Below are 19,816 nucleotides of genomic sequence, written 5' to 3'. Positions count from 1 at the left end.
TGATGATGATGATGATGTCGTCGTTGTTGTTGTTGTTGATGATGATGTTGTTGCTGTTGTTGTTGATAATGATAATGATGATGATGATGATGTTGTTGTTGGTGTTGATGACACCATCTTCAATGAACGCTCAAAAGAATGATAAATTTAATATGAAAATAGTAATAACGATGAAGATGACGAAGATGATGATGATGATGACGAAGATGATGATGATGACGAAGATGATGATGATGACGAAGATGATGATGATGATGACGAAGATGATGATGATGACGAAGATGATGATGATGATGACGAAGATGATGATGATGATGACGAAGATGATGATGATGATGACGAAGATGATGATGATGATGACGAAGATGATGATGATGATGACGAAGATGATGATGATGATGACGAAGATGATGATGATGATGACGAAGATGATGATGATGATGACGAAGATGATGATGATGATGACGAAGATGATGATGATGACGAAGATGATGATGATGATGACGAAGATGATGATGATGATGACGAAGATGATGATGATGACGAAGATGATGATGATGATGACGAAGATGATGATGATGACGAAGATGATGATGATGATGATGAAGATGATAATGATGATGAAGATGATGATGAGTATGATGATGATGACGATGAAAATGATGACAATAACGACGACGATGGTGATGACAAAATTTTACGATAATAATGAAACTAATGAGGATAATTTTGTAGCCATTAAGGGCTTTTAAATATTTAAGGATTAACTTATTATCATTTATTATTATTTCTTTGTTATTATTATTATAATTTTATTATTATTATTATTCTTCGGACGATCAACAATTCTGACATAATTCATTTTAATCCATTATTTTTTTTTGTGTGACCAAAGAAAAAAATTTTTGAAAAAAAATCTATTGTCAAAACAATATATCACATGCTACCTCTACTACTACGGCTGCTACCTCCACTACTACTACAACTTCTACTACTACTACTACTGCTACTTCTAGCGCTATTGCTGCTGCTGCTACTACTACAAAACTGTGCTACCATATGGAGGTTAAAATCGTTCCGAGAAATTACAGTCTACGGCCGACCATCTGTTTGCAATTAAAGGATTACAGCCATGCTCATGTTATATTTGAGCACTAGGATTGGATTTCTAGCAAAGAAGTAAAAGTAGCAGCGATTGTAGTAATATTAGTGGTAGTAGTAGCAGAAGTAGCAGCAGCAGTAGTAGTAGCAGTAGCAGCAGCAGCGCTAGTATTAACAATACTAACATCGTAGTGATAGAAATAGTAGTGGAAGCTCTCGCCCAGCAGTGGTTTTATGTATTAATTAACACCTACAAGCTAATAATATCTGTAGATATATTCTTTTAAACTGCAAAAATAGCATTAGGAGTGGTAAGATAATCTTTATAAGAGTAGTAGTAACTGTTGTTGTGTAATCATTTAAACGAGGCGGTACGAAGGTACTAATTGGAGTATTTTTAGCAAAGACTAAAAAGTGGTTCCTTTCTTCTTTCTTCTCTACTTTTGTTGAATAAATAAATGTTGGAAAACTGCCAGAGCATCATCCTGCTAATTTGGACTCTTTTTTTTGTCGTCATCGTCGTTCTCACCATCATCATCATCATCATCACCACCGTTACCATCATCTTTATTATCGTCATCATCATCGTCGTCGTCATCATCATCATCACCGTTACCATCATTTTTATTATCGTCATCGTCATCATCATCATCATCGTCGTCATCATCATCATCATCACTCTCTTCGTCGTCGTCATCATCATCATTATAAAGTGCTTGCGTAAAATTTGTCGTTTCAACCACGACCCATTCTCCTCATCCTCACTCATGTTATCATCTGTTAAAATCATACAAATGATAATGATAGCAATAATTTATATTATTGTTGTTTTTATAATTTTAATTTATATTATTATTGTTAGTATAATTGTAATTTATATTATCATTATTATAATTATTATAATTGTGGGTAGTAATATTTTTATTATTCTACTAGCTATCATCTTCATCGTCGTGATGTTTTCTTTATTTTTCAATTTTTTTTTCCACAGCCTCATCATCATTATACATTTAACTGCCGACATAAATTTTATGGGCGAATCATTATCGTCATTGCATCATCATCATCATCATCATCATCGTCATCATAATCATTATCATCATCATCCTCGTCGTCATCATCATCGTTATCCTCCCATCATCATTGATGATAATAATAATATATTAATAATAATAATAAACCATTATTGCTTAGTTATAAAAATAAATTACTAATACTATTATCACTAACCAATTCCAGCAAACTGCCTAAAATCACTCAGTATAACGTTACAGGATGGGGATAGGTGAGTTTCTTCATCATCATCATCATCATCAACATCATCATCGTCATCATCATTCATTATCATCGCCGCCCTTATTATCATTATCATAATTTTTTCATCATTATCATTACATCATTTGTTATAAAAATCATCACCATTTTTCCACCATTAAAACCTCCTAAATCGCCACTGTGTTCATCATTATCATCAGTCTTTCATCATCGTCGTCGTCGTCATCTTCACCAACATACTTCAGATTGACAGCCAGCAAAGACCCAATCTGGTGTCCGGACGCACATGACCAATATGAAGATGCAAACGATGATGATAACGATAATGATGACGACGAAGACGATGATGATGATGATAAAGATTATGATGATGATTATGGTGCGGCTGGTTATGATTATGATGAAGTAACTCTTGATCTCGAGTGCTTGAAGACAATCATGCTTCTCAGCCTTACCTTCGTCAGATCATCACCGGTGGGTTGGATATTATTATCATGACCGCCATCACTACTATCATCACTATCACGACGACTATGGCGATGATGACAATGATGATGATGATGATGATGAGTATGAGGTCAATGATGATGATGATGAAAATGTGATGCCGGTTCCTAGTGTGTATCTATTGTTTCACCGGCCAGGCCAATACCATCTATTCATTATCATCATCATAATTTGTCACAAATTTAAACGAACATCGTTGTCATTATCGCAATAAGAACATCATCATCAGCATCGTAAACATCATCATCATCATCGTATCATCATTGTCATCATCGTATCATCATTGTCATCATCATTTTCATCCTGATCGCGATCATTATCAGGATGACGCAACGGAAATAACGGTCCACTTTAAAAGAAAGTTGGACGCTCCTTGGATGTTCTACAGAGATATGAACGGCCAAACGGTGAGCAAATTTTGTTTCTACGCCAATATTGCAATGGAACATTCTATTTTTTTGGTTAAAAGGAGTAATAATTTCAGTATTGGAACATTCTATTTTAAGTAGCAAGGGGCGTCCAAATTAATTTTGTTAATGCGGCGAGTAATGCATTTGAAGAATGTATCTCGTTTTTGTTGTTTGTATTTTTTCAAAATTGGATCATTCAATTTTGTTTAAAAAAGGGTGTCCATGTTGATTGTTTCTTGTTGCAAATGCTGAGTGTTCCATTTCAAACTTAAGGGGTGATCGAAGTAATTGTTCGGTGTCTAAAGTTCCATCCTTTAGAAATTGTATACGTACATTTTATAAGGACCAGATGTTGTGGCGTTAAAAAACTTTAATAGTTGTTAATAGTAATAGTAGTGGTAGTAGCTACTGCAGTATTAGTAGTAGTTATGGTAGTTGTAGCAGCAGCAGCAGCAGCAGTAGTAGTAGTAGTAGTAGTAGTAGTAGTAGTAGTAGAAATAGTAGTTTTTATCTAAACGAAAAAATTTTAATTCGTTAAAAAATTCCCTCCAAACGATTGTTTGACGCCGCATTTTGTTTCTTCAAACAGATGTGTTTAAAATTTCTTTTCTTGTCGTTATGTTAATAGTAAATAGCAGAAGTGTTACGGTTAAGATGCCTGACATTGCTGTTGCAGGGCTCGGGTTCGACTGCAAGAGAGATCTCCCTCTATCGTATGCAATGTGTGTGTTTGTGTGTATGTGTGTATGGATTCACTTGTCCTAGTCGCATGTGCCCTGTTTGTTGTTGATGCATCTGAGATGTACTGGAGAAAAGATGACTATGATGATGATGATGACGACGAAGACGATGGTGATAAACAATTTTTGTTATCATCATTATCATTGCCAGTGTTACTTGATAATGACGTCATCATTATCGACCTCGTCGCCATTATTGTCGGTTATTTTATCGGGATGGATGCTATTAAAAATGAAGGAACATTTTTGAAGGTGTTAGGCTGGGAGAATTAAGTCACGTACCTTTGTGTGCGTGCGTGTGCGTGCGTGCGTGTGTGTGTGCGAGTGTGTGTGTGTGCGTGTGTGTGTGTGAACTGATAAAAATAAGCTTTATTGTTTTGATTCGCGTGTCATATTTGATTGGTCTGTTTTGACAATCATTTTGTCAGGTGATTTAATTTATTTAATAGTGCAGGCTTTTTGTTGCTGTTGATGTTGTTGTTGTTATTAATGTTTTGTTGATGCTGTTGTTGTTGTTGATGTTGATGTTGTTGATGCTTTTTTGGTGTCGTCGTTGAAGTTTTTGTTGTGTTGTTGTTATATCAGGGAAAAAAATCTAAAGTAAATGTCTATAGTAAATAATAGTAGTAGTAGTAGTAGAAGTAGTAGTAGTAGTAGTAGTAGTAGTAGTAGTAGTAATAGTAGTAGTAGTAGTAGTAGTAAGAGTAGTGGTGGTAGAAGTAAAAGTAATGACAGTAGTAGTAGTTGTTGTGGTCATCGTCGTTGCAGCGACAGTGTAAGTATAGATTTAAAGAAACATTAATCATGTTTCGTGCAGATAATTTCCACATTGGAAAATTCTAGAATAAACAGCAACAACAAAAGCAGCAGCAGCAGCAGCGACAACAATAACAACAACATACACTATGGCTATAAATTTTACTACAACAATAACAATAACAACAACAACAACAACAACAACAACAACGTATTAGATAAGTATTTGCAACAGCAGAAGAAGAACAGACTAAATTCAACAACAGCCACATCGCCATCCTCAACTCCATTATCATCATCATCATCGTCTTCATTTGTTTTTAATCCGCCCTTAGTAGCCAGGCGTTTAAGACTTTCTATAAATAAGAAAAAACTACGCGAAAAAACTAAGCAGCACCATCGTAAACAAAAACAACAACAACATAAACAGCAACAACAACAACATCAACAAATATTACCTCTACTTCAACAGCTTCTAAGGCTTCAGCAAAATCAATATAAACAAAGTCAGAAACTTTTTCGGAAAAAACATCGCCAACAACATCATGAACAACAACAGCAGCGACAACAACAACATCGACAGCAACATCAACAACACCATACAGCAGCAACAACAGCAACAACGACGTGTTATAGAATCGACGTGTACGGCTGTCCTTGGAGAGGTTACGATTATAGCTTCATATTGGTCGTATTAAAATTTTATCAAAATCATCATCGTCGTCGTCTTCATCTTCTTCTTCCTGGTCTCACCATCTTTTATCATCCTCATCCTCAAAATCATCTTCATCATCGTCATCTTTATCATCTTCATCATCGTCATCTTCATCATCATCTTCATCATTTTTTTTTTATCATTCTACGTACAAATTTTTTCAGGCAAAAATATTTTCAAATAATTTCCAGAAACTTCAAAAATTGGTTTTAAAAGTTTTGTGGAAAATAATACGTAAACACACACACACCCCACACACACACGCACACACACATTCACACACGCACATACAAACAAACGTACATACAAAACAAACACTACACATAGACAAGAAGCAAAAGGTCATCAATAATGAAAAATAACAAAATGTTCAAATCTCCTGGGGGAATGAAAAAATATTTTTAACAACAGCAACAACAAAGCAACAACAACAACAATAATAATAATGCAAGCAACTTTTATCATCATCATGATTAGTTAAATTTCTGTTCTCTGTATTAATAAAGTCATTAACAAATATTATTTCTATTATTATTATTATTATTACTAGTTATATTTTATCATTATTGTTATTAATAATTATTTGTCAGTAAAGATAAAAAAAATTATGATTATAATTATTATTATTATCATTCTTCATCTTTTCCTCTACCTAGCATGGCTATGTTGTACTGACTCTCGTAATGGAATTATTAATGAGGGGATGAAAAGCTTGCACCTAACACACGCACACAAACACACACACACACACATACACACGCACACATACACACGCACACAAACACGCACGCACACACAAACAACACACACAAACATAATACACACAAACAACAGCATAAATTTCCATAAAACACACAGATGTTTTCTCACTACATACAACCACGTACATACACTTTGAAACAAATTTATGCAAATGCACGCATACACACTCCTATAAACAAACACACGTGCAAGCTAACATACAAGGACATACCAAACCTTAAACAACAGATAAGATCAAATTCAAAGAGACACCAAAACATACAAAAATGTTTGCTATACAAGAGAAAACCTAACTCAAGAAAATAAAAGAATATATACAAGTATGCTAAAAAAATATGCAGAACATGCAATGGCATACAAACCACGTACAATCATATACACAGAAATCCAAAAGTTTAAGCAAAACATACTATGAAGTGACAAAATCTTGTTGAAAAACATACAAAATTATACAAATTCTAACAAAAAATATGCAAAAAACTATACAAAAACAGGCATGCTTACATACAAACAAACAAACAAACAAAATAAACTGTGATAGGAAGGAAGACATATAGACATTTTGACGTGACCGAGATAAATAGATGAATTAATTGATTAGTTGATTGACTGCTTAACTGATTGACTGATTGATTGAACTAGATTTAAAAATTGATTAATTAATTAACTGACTAATTGATTGATTGGTTGATTGAGTGATTGATCGACTGATTGATAATTCAATGAAATATTCAGTTGACTGGCTTTCTGAAGTGTTAGATTGTTTGTTTTGTTTTTGATTAAATACTTTCAAAGTTTATTCATTCATTCATTCAACTGATTAATTGATTAATTAATTGATTAATTAATTGTTTAATAGATTAGTTGGCTGAGTAGTTGATTGGTTGATCGAGTGATTGATTGATCGCTTGGTTGTTTGGTTGGACCGACTTGCAGGTTGGCTGAATTCGAAGAAAAATTTTGCAAGAAATAAAGCATAAAGAAGAAAGAAAGATAGAGGAGATAAAGAAATAAACGGATTGATAGATGGATTGACGGATTGAATGAACGGATGAATGGTTTTAATGATTGATTGATTGAGTGATTGATCGATTGGATGAATGAATGTTCTGCTGAGAACAACAATAGACGATGGACCATTCTATTGCCATTTATAGATACATTCATTTTATTCTCATTTATTTTTTCATTCAATCATTCATTCATTCATTCATTCATTCATTTGTTTGTTTTTTTTTATTCATTCATTCATTTATTCATTTTATTTTCATTCATTCCTTTTCGCCTTAATTCATTTCATCTTTCAAAGATGCCTAAATTCATTAAATTATTTCTTTCTTACTCATCTTTTTGTTCATTCATTCGTTCATTTATTCATTCAGTCATCCATTTATTCATTCATTCACTCATTCAGTCATTCATTCATTCATTCATTCATCATCATCTCCAGCTGATGGCTTAGTCTCATATACAGTATCTTTGGGCGAATCGTTCTCTAAAGAACTTTTATTCTACGATTATACGTACGATGGAGAGATTGTTGTTGTCTCTTACAACAACAACAAAAACAACAACAATAACAAATATAACAGCGTTAATAATAGAAAAAACAACAAACTTCTTATCAAAAACATCTATAACAACAAATACATTAACAAAAACAACAATAACAACAACAACATGACGTCATCGTCGTCACCATCAGTTTCTAAACACTGGAATAGTGTTGATCACGTCTACCATCATCACAATCGTCTCCTTAGCCACAACAACAAACACACCGACAACAACCACAACAATCACATCAACATAAACAACGACAACAAAAAGTACTTTTACTTTCTTACCGGGGGCTTAGGGCAGCTGACGGACGGGGCTGAAGGTCTCCATAGTTTTTCCCAAGCCCTGGACCAATCGGCCAAGAAGGGTTTTGACTGGGTTGGCTGGAAGAATGATACTGGATGTGATGATGAAGACGATGATGACGACGACGAAGATGATGATGTTTATGGTGACAATTATCATCATCAAAATAATCACTTCGATGATTATCACCGAAATGATGACGACGACGACGATGATGATTACCATTACGATATGGATGGCGATGCTAGCCAAACCTTCCAAATCGAAGAAAATCAACCCTTGCCAATAAATTTAAAACGTCATTATATAAATAATAATAATAAAATAATAAATATACATTGGAATAACAATAGAATGAATTATGCGAATATTATGCGGAGTATGAAAAAGCGCAAAGGAGTGGTGACGTTTGTATTCGAGTTCGACTCTTTGAGAAATTTCACCTCTGTCACATTTCACTGCAACAACATGTTCCACAAAGAGGTAAAGACAATGTATTTTTTAAATTATCAAGCGCCTCATAAATTGATAAACTACTAACTACTACTACTACCTACTGCAACTACTATTACTACTACTACTATTACTACTACTACTACATCTACTACTACTACTACTACTACTACTACTACTACTACTACTACTACTACTTTTACTACTACTACTACTACTACTACTACTATTACTACTACTACTACTACTACATCTACTACTGCTAAAACTTCTAAATTTTTTAATAGTTATTAACATTATAATTAGAATAACGTACAATACAATAAGAATAATAATAATATTAATAATAACAATAATAATAATAATAATAACAATTAATGACAAATAATATGAATAACAGTAAAAAGCTTTATATCTGTATAAATGAAGGTTCGCGTATTCAAAGAGGCCGTCCTATTCTTCTCCACAACTGGGAACTTTCGAAAAGGCAGGAAAAATTCCAGTAGCGAGGCAGTCGTAAAGTTTAATTTTGTTCGGGATTCCTTCTTAAATTTTGCGCGAAACGTTCTAATTCCGGTTCCTGGGTTTGTGGCGAGATGGATTAAGGCCGATCTTTATCACGATGCTCAATGGATGATGATAAGTGAAGTTAGGTTTGAGTCAGGTTGGTTTTTGTATGTTTGTTTGTATGTTTGATCGTTTGCTAGTTTTTTCGTTCGTATGTTTGTTCGTTCGTATGTTTGTTCGTTTGTATGTTTGTTTGTTTGTTTGTGGGAAAGTCGGTGTGATTGTTTGTTATGTTCGTTTGGATGTTTTTTATATGTGATACAAAAATTTGATTCAAAGTCTGTATGTGTATAATGAAAAATTGTGTGGCTATGCGTGGTTGTGTCAGTATAATGGTATATAAAACAACAACTACAACGTCAACTATAACAACAACCACAACAACATCAACACAAATGACACCAACGACGACTACAATAATGACGATGACGACGACAGCAAAAACATCACAAACACCAAGCAATTTCACGACATCAGAAGAAACAAAATCAACAAACTGAATTCCACGCACATACAACAGTTGTGATTGAAAGCTCCAAAGGCAATCAACATTCCAACACTCGAAACATCAACAACAACATCAACAACAACATCAACAACAACATCAACAACAACAACAACATCAACAACAACAACATCAACAACAACATCAACAACAGCATCAACAACAACAACAACATCAACAACAACATCAACAACAACATCGACAACAACATCAACAACAACATCAACAACAACGGCAACTTCAGCAGTGACCAGCTCAATAGCAAAATAATCAACCCCAATAAGTTAAAAGTCTCAATACTACAATCATCAACATCGCCGACATCATTACTATCACTGTCATCATCATCACAATCTTCATCGTCGTCGTCGTCGTCATCATCGCCTAAGCTGCAGTCATTTTTCCAGATAAAAACGACTACTAAATCCATCTTTTATCCCGCACCATCATCGTCATCATCATCGTCACCGCCACCCCCATCATCATCGTCATCATCGTCATCATCGTCATCATCATCGTCATCATCATCGTCATCATCATCATCATCATCATCATCGTCATCGTCATCATCATCATCATCATCGTCATCGTCATCATCGTTACCGCCATCATTATCATCATCGTCGTCGCCATCTTTGCTAGACAGGCTTCTCGTGGTCGACAGGGTGGTCGGTGTGGTCTGTGGGGTCGTGGTGGCCCTCGTTTTCCTCCTCGTATCTTCAGTCGTCATCTACGCCGTCAAGAGCAACATCAAAAAACATAAAAATAATAATAACAATAACAAAGGTGGTAATAATAAAAAGATGAATAATAATAATAAGTATAATAATAATAATAATAATTTTAACGGCGGGATTAATAACTTTAACGCAAGTAACAACATCAATAGCAACAAAAACCTAAATAACACATACAATGATATTAATGCTAATAATAAGATTATTATTATTCCTGATAATAGTACTAATGTCAACGTGTGCGACGATGATGATAGTAGTAGCTGTGGTGGATGCTGTTGTTGCGTTAGTGGTAGCGACAATAGCGACAACTACTACAACGAAGCCTGTCGTAATGGCAATGGTAATGATTGCAGTGGTGGGGAACTGAAAAAGGTGAATGATAGATAAATTGGTGACGCTATTTCTGTCTTGTTTGTTGTGTGCGTGTGTTTTGTACGTGTGATTTCGATTTCAGTGTTTTGTGCTTGTACTTTTTATGCGAGTTTTGTATTATCACAATTGGCATCGTCACTTCATCATCACCACAACAAATTTTTCATCAGAATTCCATTGATGTTTCCATCTGCGATTCATCATCCTACATAACAAGTTGGCCGCCACTGCCGCTGCCACCGCTACCTCTACCACCCCCGCCTCCGCCACCCCAAATATCATTATCACAACCTTTACCCCAAAACCTAATGCCAGTCTCAACCAATCACATCCGAGCATTGGTCACGAAGGCCAGCAACGCTTACAACAATATGTTAATGAGTAGTGGTAGCTTTGATGACGTCAATAATGCTAGTTGTGGTTGTGGCAGCTGCCATGGAGACGTCGGTTGTTGTGGGAGTGACGTAGTGGGGTACGGAGAAGACAGGGCTCTGTTTTTTGAGGGGCGGAAAAAAATGGGATTACCAAGAAAGTTATTTTTAGAATCTAGTCGTTAGTAATGATGATGATGATGGTAGTGGTGGTGATGGTGAGGATGATGATGATGACATTGATGTTTCGGTACTGGTAGTAGTAGTGTTGGTGATAGTTTGTATGGTGAGGATGATGGTGACAATGATGATAAGTGTGATTGCGATGATTGCGATCAAGGCACAAAATAAAGTTTTATTTGTATTATTATTGTTGTTAATGTTGTATCGTCACCATTGTTATTGTTATTGTTATTATTATTATTACTACTACTACAACTACTACTACAATCGCCACAGTGTCGACGACGGCCACTACACTGACCTCAGCGCAAGATATATTTCAGCCGGCCAATAGTGAATCGTCTTATGCAATAAATAATAATAACAACAGCAGCAGCAGCAGCAACAACAACAACAATATTTACAACTATAATAACAATAATAAATATTATTGTAGCTATAATAACAATAGCAACAACAACAATAATAATAATAATATTCAGCATAATAAACAGCGAGCGGCATATTCGTGTTTTGCATACGGTCGTAATGCAAATAACATCAATAACAATAATAACAACAACAACAATAACAGCAAGGATATAAACGACAATAGCAATTCTGATTTGCTACAATATCGTAATAATAATAATTATAATGATTATAATTATAGTAATAATAATTATAATAATAATAGCATAATCGCAAACAGTTCACATTACGACAACATCGGTGACATGAGTTCCCAGACGGAAAACGTCGGCCTCATTAACGACAGCAACCAGTTGAAGTTTTCAAAATCTACGCTCAGTAATTTAATGCCAGACAACTCACAGACTACAGCAACTACAGCAGCATCAACAACAACTTTGGCGACGAAAAAATCCTCATCTTCCTCATCAAAAATTACTGCTCAAAAACATTCTACATCAACAACTACTACATTGTCGAAAACGTTAAAGACATCAACAGCACCACCACCACCAACAACAACAATTTTTACATCAACAACAACATCAACAACGGCAACCAAAAAATCCCAACGACACACAAGATCACCCCTCATATACATACCGCCCCCACCAAAGGGACTGCCCTCCCCGCCCCCAATACGAAACAACAGCATCAACAACAACAACAATAACATCAATAACAACATTAAAGTCAACAACAACATCAACAACAAAAATAGTTTATCATCAGCAACAAAAATCATTAACAACAACACAAACATCATCAACAACAACAACAGCCCATTAACAACACTATCAAAAACAACAACGGCGCTTTGCAACTCGTTGCAGCAACAACATTGCAACAATGTTGAGACTATCGATTGTAGAGATTTGAGACTCTTAGATAAGCTTACAGATTGCTCTGACGATGTTGAAGTGAGTGGATGATGATGAGGATGATGATGAGGATGATGAGGATGATGATGAGGATGATGATGAGGATGATGATGAGGATGATGGCTGCGATTACGATGATTATTAATATTGTTATTATTATTATTGTTATTTGTTGTTGTTGTTCTTTTTCTTCTTATTATTATTATTATTTCATTAATTTGACAGCTTAATCTTTATGAATTATGCAAGAGTGCACGGTTTCGTCGCAAATATAATGGCTCAGTATTAGGCAACAATAATAAAAACAACCACAACAATAATAATAATAATAATAATAATAACAACTATAGTAACAACAACAACAACATCAATAATAACGATAATAATAACAACAACAACAGCTTTATCTACAATAATAAAAATAATAACATTAATAATAACATTAATAATAACATTAATAATAACATTAATAATAACTCGCCAATAAAAACGTTAACAACATTTGCAACAACAGAAACTAGCAATACTACCATTACTCCAAAGACAAAACATAAAATATTTTCATCGAGCGATAAAGCAGAACTTAATAGCGATATTGCGGCGTCCATAGATATAAAAACTTCAGCCGATGATATCAGAGCCACAAACATAGATAAGAAATACGATAACATAAACATAGATATAAATAGCGTAAAAAATGCAAGTACCCTTTACTCTATAGACAAAATAATAACCGGAAACATAGAAATAAAAAACATTGACATAAAAATGATGACTGGGGCGATAAACGAGGAAGAGAGTAAGATAAGAAAAAGGAAGAGGAAGAAAATTTTTGTGGTCGTCAAATGGTTTTTGAAATCCACCCTTGGGTCTAAGTGAGTTCTTGATGATGATGATGATGATGATGAGGATGATGGTGGTGGTGATAATGGTGATGATGATGAAGAAGATGATGAAGATGGTATCGTTATGATGACACTGACTACAAGGTTGATCGATATTTTTGAATTTATTTTAGCTACACGTGTGAACTATCGGATATTGTTTCATTATATTCTTCAAAACAATCATTTTACTCAATCTCTTTTTTTCTATTTTCTGAATTTTTATTTAATTTTTTTAATATTTTTTCAATCATTCTTATCAGTTTATCACTGTCCCCATCATCACGTTTACAACTTTCCCATCATCTTCACTGAAAAATATCCTCCAGAAAACAATACCACCAAGAGCTGACCAGTCATCAGATGACCAACAAAAACCAGAATTTCTTAAAATTTCTCGGACACGCGCAAATACCTAGCAACAAAACAGACCTCAACGTGAATATGGTATTCGAATATTCGAAGTATCGAGACCTCGGTCGGTATTTGAAGGGATGCGTTCTGGTCGAATCGCCACCCAGACTCGGTCCGGAGGGTCGCAATATAAGGTATGCCAAAAACCCGCAAATTTTTGTAACCGTTTAAAATAACTAAATTTTAATAAATCGCGGTTAGCCGTTTGGTTAGTCAATAAAACTTTACCAAAATTATCTTTTATAATTTTAAGTTGTACTTAATAATAAAAATATTTATCATCGTCTTTACTTATTATCATCTTCATCATCATCATCTTCTTCTTCTTCTTCTTCCTCTTCTTCACTTATCAACATCGTCATCATCATCACCTTCTTCATTGACATTCATCATCGTCATCTACTTATTTTTTCTCTCCATCATCATCATCTTCTTCCTCTTCCTCTTTTTCACTCATCATCTTCATCGTCGTCATCATCAGCTTGGTCAGCTTGTTGGAGATGAGTAGTCAGGTGGCCAGTGGTATGAAGTACATGGAGTCGAATGGACTCGTGCACGGAGATCTCGCCACGCGAAACTGCGTTATCTTCATTAACACCGACATACCCAACAACAACAACAATAAAAAAAATAATAATAAAAATAATTTTGACGGTGGTACTGGCGATAGTAATGTAGAGACAGCATACGAAAATATCAATCATCATAGCTGTAATAATACTTCTACTACTGCTACTGCAGCTACATCAAGAAATAATACTTCTGCTTCAACTAAAAATATCATTCAAAATAATAATAATAATAATAATAATAATAATAATAATGTCCACCAAATGATAATAAAAATAAGTGACCTAGCAAAACATATGACCGCCTATAGTGACGACTACTACACTTGTCGCTCATCCAACAACGGCTCACCACTACCGATTAGATGGATGGCTCCGGAAGTTTTGCTGTTGGTTAGTGGAAGGAGGGGGTCCAGTGATGTGCTTAATTAATAAATAAGTGATGTGTATGATAGTTTTGTTAGGGATGTGTCGGTAAGATGGGCTGAATTGAATGTATATACTGGGTTCGATTGAATAAAAAGTTAATTCTTGAACTTAAAATTTGGCTGGGGGATTATAGTTAGTGGGATTTTGCTTTTTGAAAATAAGATCTAGAAGTTAAATTGTTTGTAAAAGGAATGAATTAAAGATTCATAATAACGGTTATATTGTCAATTGTTTATTGAACTTTTTTGACGAACATTTGCCGCATAGGATGATGTTCATTTTTCTGGCAACGAAACAAAATTTAAAAATTGTTATTGCCACACAGAATTACAAAATTACTCATTCAATTGACACCAGAACAAGAAAACGATAAAGAGTGACGTTTGGTCATTCGCAGTGACCTTCTGGGAAATATTGACCTTGAACCGAACCAAGCCCTATGATTGGCTGACCAATGAACAACTGATTGAGCGCTTGCAGTCACGCGGACCAATCACATCGCCCGAATGTAGGTTGGCAACTTCTACCCCAGCAGAGCAAGACTTCAAACATTTACGTCATCCAAATCAATCACGTGATTGCCTCCACTCACAGCAAGCGTCACTGTCGTCGTCTTCATCGACTATGACGTTATCATCTTCTCTGTCGTCGTCACATCCGCCTCCAAGCTCATCCTCGTCGTTTGACCTACTTTTACCTCAACCTGCTCCCTGTCCGAAAGAAATTTACGACATGCTTCTACAGTGCTGGTCACCTGACCCAGATAAACGACCTAATTTTTCTGACCTACATTTTTTCATTCAACGTTACAGCAGCGGAGGAAGTTGTGGAAATGTTGGAGCTGCTGCTGGCTTCTTCAACTATCTATCATCGTCGTCGTCGTCGTCATCATCATCATTGATGATGAGGAATGGTGATGATGATGATGATGACGATGACGACGGTGATGATGATGATAAGAAGGATGTTAGTTGTAGTAGTGATGATGGTGGCGGTGATGATGACGAAGATGAAGATGATGATGTCATTTATAGTTGCGAGTGTTAAAATTGGCTAGATGGACGAAATTAAATTTTTTTAACCAACAAATTTAAAAATCATTTCAGTCATTTTATTAGTCCACATATATTTAATTCATTGAAAAATTTGTAAATTATTTCACGAAATAAATATAAAAATAATAATTAATATTATATTATTAATAATTATGCGAATTATTATTTCGAGAAAATTATTTTATCTCTCTATCAGTGATCGTGCGTGTGATATGTGACGTAATCGTGACGTAATCAAATATTATAATTAGATAGAAAAGTAGATGTTGATGGTGGAACCAAGATATTGAATGAAAGATCGTTTAATTGGATGAGTGAATGAATGAGTGAATTAATGGATGAATTGGTGAATTAATGGATAAATGAGTTGATGAATGGATGAATGAATGAGTGAATGTAAGAACGTATAAATGAAAAACATATATGAATGACAAATTGAAGATGAGATCATGGATTATAACAAATATTATAAAATAAATTATAAAAAATAATTTCACGTCAAAATTTCACGAAAATTAATTTCGATCATTTTTAAAAAATATGCTCAATTAACAAACAAACATAATTAACTTAATTAATTATTCAATCATTTGATTAATAAATTAATTAACCATCTTCAATCAATTAAGATACAAAGGAACGCGTTTTTCTTTAATATACTTTAATAGTGCATCCTTCTGTCACTTCGTTTATGATGTAATGATTATTGAACTGGCTTCAAAATTAACATAAGTAATTGAAAAAATATATATATTTATTCATTTCTCTCTCTTTTTCTCTCTCTCTTTCTTTCTCTCTTTTTTCCTTTCCTCTTCTTTCCTCTCTTTTTTTTCTCATTTATTCTTTTATTATTTCATATTCCTTCATCATCATTTACATTCGTTCTTTCATTTTATTTTCTCTCTAGATCTCTCTCTATCTTTCTCTTTCAAATAACTTTGCCTCATTAATCTCATTAGAATATTGAAAGCTCATTAACATACTGTATGATAAGTTGATCTCGTGACCTCATAAGAGACTGCTGATTGGCCGACAGGGTTGCCATTAAACTTTCGAAAACTTTATATATATATATATATATATATATATATATATACATATATATAAACATTATTATTATTGTTGTTTGTTGTGTTTTTGTTGACATTTTTTGTGTGTCATGATGGTATTGTGACGAAATATGAACATATCAATAATAACCATTGAACCTTTGTTATTATTATTATTATAGTTGTTATTATTATTGTTATTGATATCAATAATAATAAAGTATTTGATAACATTCAGAGTTATTGTTGATAATATTGCACCCATTCATTTTATTATAAAAAAAATGATGACTAAGACGACGATGAAGATGGTGATGAAGATGGTGATGATGAAGATGGTGATGAAGATGGTGATGATGAAGATGGTGATGATGAAGATGGTGATGATGAAGATGGTGATGATGAAGATGGTGATGATGAAGATGGTGATGAAGATGGTGATGATGAAGATGGTGATGAAGATGGTGATGAAGATGGTGATGAAGATGGTGATGAAGATGGTGATGAAGATGGTGATGATGAAGATGGTGATGATGAAGATGGTGATGATGAAGATGGTGATGATGAAGATGGTGATGATGAAGATGGTGATGATGAAGATGGTGATGATGAAGATGGTGATGATGATGTTGTGATGAAATAATGGCGATGACGATGGCAGAGATGATAAAATATCCAGTAATCTAACTAAAGGAAAATTGAATTGGTTTTTTAGCGGATCACAAAACCGTGCAAGTTGTCAGGATTTTGGGGCATAAATTTAATAGTAGAATGATTTATGCACATCGAGATATTTATTTATACAATTATTCAGTCGTTTATTTGTTCATTCGTTCGTTCATTCATTCATTCATTCATTCACTAATTCATTCATTCAGTCAGACGTTCATCCATCCATTCATTCATACATTCATAATTTTCAAAATAAATAAACCAACTATTCCACAGCCGACCAAAAATGATATTCTTGTAAAAAAACATAAAAAATAACATTCTTACCTAATTTGCTCTTTCAATGTTGATAAATATAAAACAATAAAACCCACACATACATTCATACACACAAACACACACACCCACATGCAACGTATGTGAATTTGCCTGAATCCACCCATCAAAGTCACAGAAAGGATTAGTTAATGTTAACGTAGAAAATAAACATAGAGTTAGATAATAGGAGTGCCATATTATTTATATTAATTATTAAATTATAAAATTAATTTATTAAAAAAAACGTTAAACTGAACATTTTTGATGATTAGTTATTCCAAATTGATGATAAAATATTACGAAACCGTAATAAAACATTACGAAATTGGAATTAAAATGTGACGAAATACTGGTAAAAATGTGATGGAATGATGGCGAATGTTATCACATATAAGGGATTCCAGGTCCTTCGAAGAAGCGATGGGAAAGTGGTGATGGAAGAAGCTCTGCTATTACTACTGCGTTGCAAATCTGAGTAAAAGATGGTGGTGACTGTGTTGATAATGATAATGATGAAGATTGATGATGATGACGACGACGACTATGATATGGTGATAAAAATAAAATATCAACCGTTTGATCAATCAACCATTTGATCAAGTCGTTCAATCGAGCAGAACAATCAACCAACCAATCAACCATTTCATTGAAACAACCAAATCAATCAGCCAACCAGCAGTATCAACTAACCAACTCAATCAGTCAACCAACCATCTCAATCAATCAACCAACCAGTCAACCAACCAAACCAATCAATCAATCAATCAGTCAACCAACCAAACCAATCAATCAATCAGTCAACCAACCAAACCAATCAATCAACCAATCAGTCAACCAACCAAACCAATCAATCAACCAATCAGTCAACCAACCGAACCATTCAATCAACCAATCAGTCAACCAACCATCTCAATCAATCAACCAATCAATCAACCAATCAGTCAACCAACAAAAACCAATCAATCAACCAATCAGTCAACCAACCGAACCATTCAATCAACCAATCAGTCAACCAACCATCTCAATCAATCAACCAATCAATCAACCAACCGATCAATCAATCAATCAGTCAACCAACCAAACCAATCAATCAACCAATCAGTCAACCAACCGAACCATTCAATCAACCAATCAGTCAACCAAACATCTCAATCAATCAATCAATCAGTCAACCAACCAAACCAATCAATCAACCAATCAGTCAACCAACCGAACCATTCAATCAACCAATCAGTCAACCAACCATCTCAATCAATCAACCAATCAATCAACCAATCAGTCAACCAACAAAAACCAATCAATCAACCAATCAGTCAACCAACCGAACCATTCAATCAACCAATCAGTCAACCAACCATCTCAATCAATCAACCAATCAATCAACCAACCGATCAATCAATCAATCAGTCAACCAACCAAACCAATCAATCAACCAATCAGTCAACCAACCGAACCATTCAATCAACCAATCAGTCAACCAAACATCTCAATCAATCAATCAATCAGTCAACCAACCAAACCAATCAATCAACCAATCAGTCAACCAACCGAACCATTCAATCAACCAATCAGTCAACCAACCATCTCAATCAATCAACCAATCAATCAACCAATCAGTCAACCAACAAAAACCAATCAATCAACCAATCAGTCAACCAACCGAACCATTCAATCAACCAATCAGTCAACCAACCATGTCAATCAATCAACCAATCAATCAACCAACCGATCAATCAAACAATCACTCAACCAACCAAACCAATCAATCAACC

General features: G+C 34.4%; 2 protein-coding genes across 2 annotated transcripts; both read left to right on the top strand.

Moving 5' to 3' along the window:
- Window positions 1-2,376: 2,376 nt before the first annotated feature.
- Window positions 2,377-3,392, top strand: HELRODRAFT_173506 (hypothetical protein; the record flags this gene model as incomplete). Its single annotated transcript, XM_009020112.1, has 3 exons — window positions 2,377-2,386; window positions 2,630-2,850; window positions 3,207-3,392. The coding sequence occupies 3 exons, from the start codon at window positions 2,377-2,379 to the stop codon at window positions 3,390-3,392; spliced, it is 417 nt and encodes a 138-aa protein (XP_009018360.1).
- An 11,399-nt stretch (window positions 3,393-14,791) lies between these two features.
- HELRODRAFT_146217 (hypothetical protein) lies at window positions 14,792-15,754 on the top strand (the record flags this gene model as incomplete). Its single annotated transcript, XM_009020111.1, has 3 exons — window positions 14,792-14,914; window positions 15,308-15,429; window positions 15,619-15,754. Coding segments are annotated over 3 exons (381 nt in total), but the record flags the coding sequence as incomplete, so codon positions are not given.
- Window positions 15,755-19,816: the final 4,062 nt, after the last annotated feature.

This window comes from Helobdella robusta (assembly GCF_000326865.2).
Source record: "Helobdella robusta unplaced genomic scaffold HELROscaffold_26, whole genome shotgun sequence".
In the NCBI taxonomy this organism is placed as follows: Eukaryota; Metazoa; Annelida; class Clitellata; order Rhynchobdellida; family Glossiphoniidae; genus Helobdella; species Helobdella robusta.
Note: the sequence above shows the minus strand (reverse complement) of the source record. Positions and strands in the feature narration are given on the sequence as shown.